The sequence below is a fragment of the Frieseomelitta varia genome, unplaced genomic scaffold (assembly GCF_011392965.1).
Source record: "Frieseomelitta varia isolate USP_RPSP 00005682 unplaced genomic scaffold, Fvar_1.2 scaffold_563, whole genome shotgun sequence".
NCBI classification, from domain to species: domain Eukaryota; kingdom Metazoa; phylum Arthropoda; class Insecta; order Hymenoptera; family Apidae; genus Frieseomelitta; species Frieseomelitta varia.
Genome location: NW_025110327.1, coordinates 145403 through 157055, shown reverse-complemented (window position 1 = coordinate 157055; position 11653 = coordinate 145403). Strand labels below are relative to the sequence as shown.

Here is an 11653-nt window from a genome sequence, read left to right as displayed (position 1 = left end):
AGTATCATATTTCTCATAAAAAATGATAGTCGGAAATTTGCATTGAATAGTGAAATGTAGTGAAATGTGTTGTATTGATAATTACAAGAAATAGTTAAAGATATTGATGGCGAGAAACTAAACAAGAACAACGATCCTTTCGCTTGCCAGGTAAGTAAATACCAAAAAGACTTTCGAAATCTTTTTCTTCATTTAATGTAATTACCATTTTCTTTTCGTTGCCACGTGTCTATAGTACAGTAAGCATCTATAGTACTCTTCTTAGACTATCTATAATACATAACATAAAAATCTTTGCAGAGATGGGCGGATTAAAGAATTATTTGACCGATCACGTGGAACTACCATGTCTTATTGTTAGTTACAATCGCATATAATTCAATTTCATGCATATTTGATCTATTTGTTAAATACAGCTTCTGTATTTGCATAAAAATATTTGATAAAAAGTTGTACTAAAAAAACACTTGATAAATATTTGCATAAAATTTTTAAATTGAAAATAAGTATTATATGGATAATAAAATTAAATTACTAATAGAAGTTATAAATTTTTTCTGTCTATCTGTTTCTCTGTCTGTCTCTCTTTCTCTTTCTCTTATGTATTATTTTATACTTCACTGCAGAATTTATACAATACTTAAATAATAATGCAAAAAAAATTATTAATTTTAACTTAGAAGTTTTAAAGTAGTAATTATTTTTATTATTATTCGTGTTTTATTCTAACGAAATTTATGTCAATCTATTGTGTATAAAGTCTGTGAGTTAAACTGAAATCAAAATATTTTGTTACGTGAATTACTTTGAATAATATGAATAACGCATCATATTGGTGACATTTCATTTGAGCTTTTAAGAAACTTTCAATTTCATATTTGCAAACAATATTAAAAGTAATTCTTTAAAAACCGTAATAATTATTATGTGAATCACGATAATTTCTATGCACGAACGTGATTGATTTTCCTAAAGTTTTAAGATTCATCATTAATTAAAAGTACAATGTGTTACGAGGTACGAATATAAAACGAATGTGGCAATATGATATTAAAATTTGGACTGTTGCATCACATGATTTATATCTCTTAATAATTGAAACCACTTGACAAACTTGGATGATTGTTTATTGTAATATTTACATGAAGTAAATATGATCGGAAGTATTTCTAGTATATAAAAAATGGAAAATTTGAACCTGATCGAATTTTCAAAATTTTAATATATAAAAAATCAAAACTATAAAACTAGCATTTAAAATTGACAAGAAATGAACTGACTTAAAAATTATAATTTTTGAAAAAATTCTGTTTAAAAAATTTTTTTCAATTACATAATTCATAAATAAAATGTAGATATGCATTTTCACGAATGCTAAGATTTTAAAAATTTACAAAATACATATAATATCCAAAAATATATCTAATATTGTAATATTAGAAGCAAGTTTCTATTTCGAATTAATATCTTTAATAATGGTTGTAAAAATATAAAATAGTATAAACATACACAGTTCATTCATAAGATTCAAAGTAACATTTAAAATTTGAGAAAAGTTGATCGATTTATTTATATTATCCAAGTATAGGTTGAGTTTTACAACAAATTATCAATCATTTGCTGAATCGAGGAAGTATGGTTTAAAGATACTTATTTAGAATCTTACAAAATTAAGAGAACTTCTATGAGCGTAAACACATGTAAACAAAATATTATCTGCTTAGGAATCGCGTTATTTTTTAAGAAAATTCAATTAATATTATTATTACAAACTTTCCCTAAGCAAGCATATTATCGCATTATCTAAGATGAATCGTTTGTATCTACGCCTAATTTATTTTGTACTGTTCTAGGATTTCAAAAAATATAAAAAAGTTTTGGATTATTTGATAAAGTCTTCACTATAGTCTTTGAAAGAAAAATGAAAATTTCCGGAAAAATTTCAGGCAAAATGAAAATTTCCTTTAAAAAAAATCACAGAAAAAATTTTGTTTACCGTATAAATGATCCAGATTGGCTATGAAGGATTAAAGGAAGCTTAAGGTAACTAACAAAAAAATAATCATTGGAATATTGTGAATACTATTTTTGCAAATTCGGAGAGAAAAATATTGAATGAGCAGTTTTAAAAGTGTGAACTTAATTATTCAGATTTTACTGTTCTGGATGTTATTTTCTGTATTTTCTTTTTTCCCAAAATGGCAAATTTTTAAGAGAAATAAAAATGGCTCAAATTTTACAGGAATTTTTAGATATAATACAATAGATTTTAAAGTTTTCCGTTGGTTGTAAAATTGATAGAATTTAATATATGTATTTGATAAATTTTTGTATATTATAAAATCATTGAAAATTTGAAATATATATATATGTTTACGTTTTGATATTATTCAGTTTGTTACAATAATTGTTTTCTTATATCAATATTAATATATTCATAAATATACAGTTACATTTAATTTGTTATACCATATTTATTGTTTCAATTTAAATACAAATAATTAATTACGTAATTTACATAGTTTAAATACAAAGAATTAATTACGTTAAGTAAATCAATCCTTAATTGTATGTACAATTTTTTTTAAGTCATATATTTAGAACTAATAATATATAACATTGCTCTTATAATGGTATGCATATGAAAGTTAGTTTTAATTTAAGTTCTAATTCAAATTTCTTTTAATATTTTCTTATTAATTTCTTATTAATTATATATAATAATAATATTATTATTTACATATTTCACAAGTCTACCACTTACAAAATGAGAAAAAAATAGCTCTATATATTTAACTAGTCTATTATATCAAAAAATCTCTTGTCATGTAGATTTTTTTTACTAGAAGCAACATTCTATTTTTAATACAGAAAAATCCGAATAATCCGCAATAGGGATAATCCACGCACGATCAATCTTGCACATATGGGATTGCGTTATTGAATTTAAAGGTTTCAATACATAAATCAGTATACACATATTTGAATCATGCATAACTGCTCTAACGTTGTTTGTTTAATTCATTGATAAAGTATGACAAATATTATGATAGTCGGTTTGATATATACATTTTCCAGTAGAAATATGTAAATCTTTCTTTAAATACAATATATCCCTCTTAATGTTCATTTTTGACATGAAAACATGTAGAATTTGTTACACTAATGTTTCTCCAAATTGAATTCTTCACAATTTTAAATGGAATTTTACTTATCGTTAGCTTAACGTTGGTTTCTTCTCAATGAACTTTCAATTTTGTTAATCTTATTATTTCATGTTCCTTCTTTTTTTTCATCCTTTTGTCTTTCACTGTTTTATAATTATTTTTGAGGCACGAAAAATTTTATATCTTTTTTTCTTTATTCCTCTTATTTCTTTCTTCCGTTTTGTTCATTCCATTTCTATGTTTATATTTTTCGTCGTTTTATTCCTCAATATAATGTGATTTTATGACTGTACCTAACCGACAATAAATATCTACATACAAGAACATAATTCGATGGTACGTTATATAATACCTCCTATTTCCTATCTTTCGCTCAATTTTCAATTCGAAATCCATCGTACATGCGTGCATGTTTCTGTACCATAATTTCTCAACTATTTCTTCTTCGATTCCATTTACAGTAAACTTTCAAATATTAAATATAACAACTACAAATTATATATAAAAGACAAAAAAGATAAAAATTTCGAATATATTCAAATACATGGATGTATCATAAGAAAAAATTATCAGACAAGTTGAGCTATACTCTTCCTTATCGTAGATTGTCGCACATGTTCCATTGACGACTGTGGAATGCCTCGGCGATTCTTCTGAGAATTTTCATTCCAAGCGAAATTATGATTCCAGGCACAGACGCGGCCTCGAGAAGTCGAAACGAGTTTACCACTAACGAGAATCACTGAATTTATATGCATAGTCACATTATATTTTTCAATTCATAGTTATTTGCTAATGATAACAAAATCATATAAAACATCTTTTTTTGTTTCTTTTCACATATTTAATCTTATGACAAAAACACTGAAAATTAATAATATATATAAATATTCTTTATATACTGTGTATAATACAGACTACAACCGAAAATAAGTCGTAAAGAAATAATAAAATTTTTTCATTCAAGACTTTTCGAGTTTGAACATTTGTCATATTTAATTTGGCTAATTCTAGACTAAACAGGAGTGAATAATTAATAAGAAGTTATTCTGTGAAAATAAGTCAAAAACGAGAGTAAAATTCCTTCATAATATATTTTGTTTTCCAGAAAATTAAATTTGAAAATTTTCAATCAATTATACATACAATAAATCAATTCCTAACTAAACATTCGAAGTTTATTTTTTCGAAGATGAGATTTTAAATGAAAAAATTTCATTTTACAGTTTTCATTTATTTTCGTGTATATAGAACTTCTTCAAATATACTTGAAATATACTTCTTCAAATATACTTCTCAAGTTCGATTTTATCAAAACTGAACTGTTATATGAATAGATGTTATTTTTTCTTTCCAACTTGTTTTTAGAATTATTCCCTAGCTGTTAATCAATATCACGACAGGTACTTAAATGGTTTATTTATAATCTAACTTAAATTCAATTTCTGCGATTCGAAGTAAAATTTAATTTTTGATTTCTTCGAAGATAATCATGATCAAGGATTTGAAGTCGAAACCCGATTGTTTGTAGAATTCAGACAGCGATCATCCAGCAATGTTATGAAACCGCGCTAAAAATCAAGCGAAAAACCGAACCAAAAATTGAGCAAAAAGTCAAGCGAGTCTAATATCATCGATGGTTTTCGAATCACTATGAATAGTTGGAAATTTGAAATGCTAATTATCCACGTGTGAGACGACTTGACCAGTACAGTTTGCGCTGTTTAACCTAATGGTAGCCGAATAGCAGAAGAGTTCGATCGAAATTATCGAACCAATCGTTAAAATGTTTTGCCATGAAAAGGAAGAATTTAGATCGGTCCAATCTAAAGCTGATGGAGAATATCCTGTCAGAAGCAACATGGGTTTAACCAATTCCACCGATTATCGTCGAACGTATAACTGTTTAGTTCTGGCATGTCTGTGCACTCGGACCTTTTCTCTTTTTATTAGTCCAGTGTAGAATATATCATATTTTTTATTAGTCAAGTGTAGAATGTATCATACAAAGTATTTCAAACAAAAATTCATTTAAAATTAGATAAATGTAGAAAATACATTTTTTTATGCGATTATTTATATACTTAACGTAATATTTGTTTCGAAATTTTTTAAAAAGTATTGTAACATCACTTCAATTTTATTTAATTTAATTTTTAATAAATCTTTAAGTTATAGTTGAATTTGCCTCTATAAATAAATTTTCAGCAGAGATATTTCTTTATGAAATAAGAATTTCATTGCGCTGATATTCCTTTAAATATTATAATCATTTAGATATATATCAACAATTAAAACGTTTGCAGAATTGAACATTTTAATTCATTCTAAAGAAAAGTTATATTTCTATTAGTTCTGCGAAGTAACATTCATTTTTGGTAATAATAAAATTGTAATTAATCGAATGTTGTAACTAGTCGTAAATAGTGAAAAATATGTACGAAGGAAACTCGTATTCATACATAGATTTCATATCCGTTCGTATATAGCAGGGATATAAACAGATCCGCACACGCACGACAGGAAACGGCAATTTGAAGAGCTAAGTATTGACCACGACGTAAAGATTAGGCTCTTTTTCTTGGATCTAATCGAGACGAGCGCGTATTTAGCTATAAAGCCTTCAATTATAGGAACAACCTAGACATATAATTAGATCGAGGTATCTCGTGAGAAAATGTCCGATCGCTTAATAGCTTTAGATCACGGAATCTAAGGAAACTCGATTTCGGGTTGGTAGTTCTGTTTACTTGTGAGAGAGTACCCAATCATTGTATTGTGTCGCATTGCATCGTTTTACATCGCATCACATCACATTCAAGAATTCATAACTTCTGTGGATACTCCTCATTCATGGAGAATTAATATAATTATAAATATATATACTGTTTCAAGCATAAAAATATATTTCGTATCAAGTCAGTCCATAGTGCAATAGATTTTTAAAAGCATTTTAACGCATTCATATAATACACAAACTTTTTTACGCTACATGTATTGTTATCAAGTTATAATTTATTAATAAGAAATGTTAATAATTTAATGAATTAAATATATATTAAATAATTTATATATTTATATATTGATATATATTAAATAATTTATATATTTATATATTGATATATATTAAATAATTTATATATTTATATATTGATATATATTAAATAATTTATATATTTATATATTGATATATATTAAATAATTTATATATTTATATATTGATATATATTAAATAATTTAATATATATTAAATATAAATATTAAATAATGATAAGAAAAATAATAAGGAATATTAATGGACTTTCGAAAACATTCCGATTTGTGGATCTTAATAAAATTTTCCGAAGCAGGTTTTATTTTTAATGTCACATTCTACGTTACTAACATAGAATAAAAGGCTATTTTTGTGTAAAATTATGGATACATATCGTGTTTTATGTTTTAAATTAGATTTGTTTAAACCAGCTACCGAAATAGTCAACGATCTACGCAGATACAATTTTTTTTATTCCAAATAATTCTGTTATAAATATTTTGGCTCTTAATTTTTGAATTGCAAAACATGTTTTTCATATATGTATACACAGAGTGAAAAGAAAAATTTATCCATGACTATCATAGATGAATTCTACATCTTCGATTTGATGGAAATATATGTAAATAATCTGCCGCAAAATTAACCTTGACCTTGAATTTCAAGGCCACTTTTCAAGAGAACTAAATTGACGATCTATGGATCCTTGCAAAAGTTTTAGCTTCGTGATATAGAATAGAATACAATACAATACAAAAAAAATTTTGAGCTTGAATTCAAGGTTAAGGTCAATTTCTCGACAGATTCTTCTATGGTAGCCACGGACAAACTTTTCTTCCCATCCTGTACATTGTTTTTGTCTAAAAAAGACCCATATTCAAAATATTAGTTAAAAGAGAGCATGAACTTTTCAAAAATTTCAAAATAGGTATTTTGCGATATATCATAACTGATTGTTATTTTAAAATTGAGACACATTTGAACAGGTACAATAAAGCAACAACGATACATATAAACATATATAGCGTGAAAATTTATTAATCACAACTAATAAATAATTAGCGATTTATTATTTATTATATAACATATACATAGTGCTTTATTTATTAAGAGAAACATACTTTTTTTAATTCAGTAATTTTTGTACTATAAAAATTGTAATAGCAATTTGTATTAACTATACTATAATTCAGTAATTATATAATAAATCAGTTATTGATTAAAAGAGTAGCAAGAGATGTTTAGTATTATATCTTTCACCATCAGTGTCACATGTAAATGAACTTAATTTTCTAGACTGTTTTCCCAAATAAAATTGTTATAGAATATAAAGGGTGTCCCATTTTAACGTAATCATCTTTTTTTCACGTAATTAATTCCAAAAGTATTCGTTGTTGTAAAAAATGTTTCAAGTAAAACTTACTATGTTTCAAGACATATTACAGTGACCACCGTATTTATTTAGATGGAGGCATTTCTGAGATCTTATAATCATTTTTTTTTTTAAATAAAATTATATATTCTTTTATGTATTAATTGATAAAACTCGACATCCTCTATAAAAAAAAGTATTAATCTACCTATGTCGAAAAATGATTAGTTTAGATATTTTCTTTAATTTCATAAAATCTATTGCATGGAAAACAAGTCTTTCATACATAGAATAAATATGTATATAACGAACACTTGATATTTTAGATTTGATATTATATTTGATATTTTAGATGATGCAGACCAAAAACGTAAATGAAACTACCTACAAAAGTGATGTGAGTATTATATTTATATTTATAAAATGTTGAACTATTTTATAACATTTTATTCTATTCTATAACATTCTTTTGAAATATATAAAATTTAACGAATCAAACTTGACAATAATAATTAACATGAAATTAAATTTTATGTTCAATACGAAATTATCTTAGCTTTTTAAAGATATTTTAAAGATATTTGCTTTCTGTATGATTTTTACTAGTAGAAATATTAATATAAATATAATTCGTTCAAAAGATAAGGGTTTGAAAACAATTTTCAATAAATATTTTCGTAAATATATTTAAATATATTTTCAGGTATTCTTTTAAATTTTATTCAATTGTGCTCTTTCTGTGTGTTACAGAAACGCCGACTTGATTCTTCGACTGGAAGTAAGTATGTTTTTACTTCGCAAACAAATCTTTTCTTTATACAAAGATGAGAAGAAAATTTTGTTTCCATCCTCGCTTTACTTTCGATGTTTATATTAAAAACAAAGCATAATATCGATCATTACGACAAATATTGTGAACTTAAAAATTTAACAAATGCTGAAGTCTTGCTTTTCTATGAATTTTTTATATATTGAATTACAGAATAGGTAGAAACAAATTTTCTTGAAAATATTGCATCCTTAGAAATCTTATATTAATTTTATTTTATCTCGCTTTTTAAAAAAAAATTTTACTTTCTTTATTTTGAGATTCAAATGTTTTATATAATAATAATTAAATTTACAATGCACAAAAACATAAATAAAAATGATGCGAGCAATTTGTTTAATTAACGTATTACTTAAAAATTATTAAAAAGGTGGTTGGTAAAGCAGAAATCTTAACGTGATCGCAAAAGTTAATCGGTCTTAACATTTCGAAATTATAAATATTTTTAATAAAATGAATCAATTAAATAAATAAACAATGATGATATATAGATCCGAGATTCAATGTTTTATTCACATTATAGCGATTTCTTGGCGATTATTTAGCGATTTTTACTATTCGCAAGAAAGACATACCCACTACAAATGGGGTCTGTGCATCCAGTGAAATAATAAAATGTACTACAGTTGATGATTTGAATTTAAACCAATTTTTTTTTCTTGAAATTATAAATATGTATAACAGAATATCTAAGCAGAAGTAATGTATGCAAATCTATTTGTAATATTTCTTTATTTGTATTACGATGCAATTGATTGAACGGTGATTTCGTGCAAGATCTAATATATCCTTAACGTTTTTTTTTTTTTTTTTTTACTTTAATATATTGTGACTCTATAATACTGTTCATTTTTTAAATGTTACAATATTAATTGAACGAATATGATTTTCTTTTGCTTTTATTCAAATTGAAAATTTGAGTTCGTTAAATGATAATTTTTTAAATGTAAGAAGATAATTTTATATTTTTTTAATAAAATTTATGAATGATTAAGATTTTTTTTAAGATAATCGGTAAATCTACAAAAAAAGGACCTTAACTAAATTAGCTAATCAATTTAGATAATTTTTGGATATGTGTAAAGGCAAACTATATACTGCTTGCATTGTATTGAATAATAACGGTAGCTACTTTTAGTATCTATAGTTTATGTAATAATTATATAAAATTTAATATCGATGAAATTTCATTGATAATATTTCAACATTTCAGCGTTTTACGTCTCAACGGCCGAATTAAAAAAACTAACCTAATCCAATACTAATATCGATCAAATTGGCTGATAATTGAATAAGTTATTGAAAATTAACCTGTAAAAGGTCTCAATACTAATTTTGTTAATTTTTGTGTCATAATTAATAAAAATTCATATGAAGATTCATAAGAAAATTCGTATGAAAGTCTGAAAATATACTAATATACTAAATAGTATATAAATATACTATAGTATATAAATATACTAAAAGCCAATAGCATCATATTAAAAGTATTAAAAATTTAAAAGTATTAAAAAATTAAAAATGAGAAATGTAGATATTAAATTATTGCTCAAAATGAAATCAAATCATTGTTCAAAAGAAACCACTTAGATTAAATATAATGTAATGTATTTAATTTTCAGTTTGGTTAGGTACGAGCATGTGGATGAATATATGTAAGATAAATAGGAATATAAAATGATCGTAAAAAAAGTTAGAATTGGCGGTGGAAAAGCATAATAGATAATGAAAGAAGAGAAAATAAAGCTAAAAAAAAAATTAAAAATTAAAGATACCGCTTAAAATAAATATCTTCTAGGGAAGACAGATACCAAGTACATGTTTGAGGTTAAGTAGGTTAAGACAAGCATAGATTAAAAGTGAAAGAGGGATGAGGTAGGAAAAAGTAAAATGTAGAAACAAAGATTTGTAGATGTGAAAAAAAGAATACAGTGTGAAATAGAAGCGTTGAATAAAGAAAACAAAGAGGACACCGATATAAGAAGGTACGGAAACAGATTAAGCAGTAAATGATAGAAATGGAATGAATAGGAATGTAGAAAAATATACAATTACATATTCATTCATATTTCATATTTTTTCTTAGAAAATAATGAAGTTGACATAGTTCACAATGAAGTTGACATAATTCACAATGATTTTAACAAAATTGAAGGAAACTTGAAGAGAAGAAAGAGAAAGCAAGATAGAAGTAAATAAAGAAATAAAAGAACTAAAATAGGAACTAAGAAAAAGGGAAGTTGAAGGAAGTAGGAAAAAGACAAAGTTGTAAAAACTTAGAAAAAATACAGCTAGAAGTAGATTAAAGGCAGACATAGAACAAATGAAGAAAATAACAAGAGATATATAAAAGATAATAGAAAACAGAGAAAGAAACGTCACTATAAGAGGCTTATGGCTGGAAATAAAGAAAACGAAGTGAATGAATATATACAAAAGAAGTTATAATGAGATACATATATAGTTTACTTTCTGTTATAACTTTTGCACCATAATGTCTCAAGCTTTGGATAACGTACATATTATTCACTCTTTCTATAATATATGCTAAATAGTAATTACTCACTTTTCTTTCTACAATATTAGTGAAATTAGTATTAAAAAAATCTTTTTTCTATAGATTTACTATAATTTCTATATGAAAGTATAATTTTTAAATGAAACTCATATAACAAATTAATGAATTAATTAAAGGTGGCAATAATTTAACAAAATGCAATGATTTCTTTTACATACTAAAAGTGAACTTTAACTATATTAGTAATAAACTCTCTACTCTAAATATGTTAGTTAAAGAGTAAACAATTTGCCATTCATTATAATTTTTTTGTTTAAATTAAAACGAAAAAGATCATATCTTAAATAATTTTCACCGAATCTATTTAGAATATGTTCCTGCTTAAAAGTTTGAAGCATTCTTTATTTTTTAGACGAAATCAACTTCTTTGTATATTTTTCTGAGAAATTAAATTATATATTATATTATAATAATTATAACTCTAGTAATAAAAATTTCAGTACCATAAAAAGATATTATGAATGAAGTATAATAAGGAAAGACTTTAGTGTAAGAATTGGAGGAAGAGGAAGAAATATATTTTGACAAAGATTTAGAAGAGGAAAGACGAAGAAAATCCAAGGATAAAACCAAAAATACATAAAGAGACCAACTATTAAAAATATTAAAAAGAAAAAGGATAGTGACTAATGGTGCTGGGGACAAATTGCTGAGCAAAAGGAAGCGAGTTCAT

General features: G+C 24.7%; 1 protein-coding gene across 1 annotated transcript in view; it reads left to right on the top strand.

Annotated features, from left to right (window-relative positions):
• Window positions 1-11653, top strand: part of LOC122533948 — a 112046-nt gene continuing 100393 nt past the window's right edge. Inside the window, exons 1-3 of the mRNA XM_043664135.1 lie at window positions 1-150; window positions 7926-7970; window positions 8324-8351. Of these exons, the coding sequence (XP_043520070.1) occupies window positions 7926-7970; window positions 8324-8351 (73 nt within the window). The 5' untranslated portion in view covers window positions 1-150. The remainder of the gene's footprint in view (window positions 151-7925; window positions 7971-8323; window positions 8352-11653) is intronic.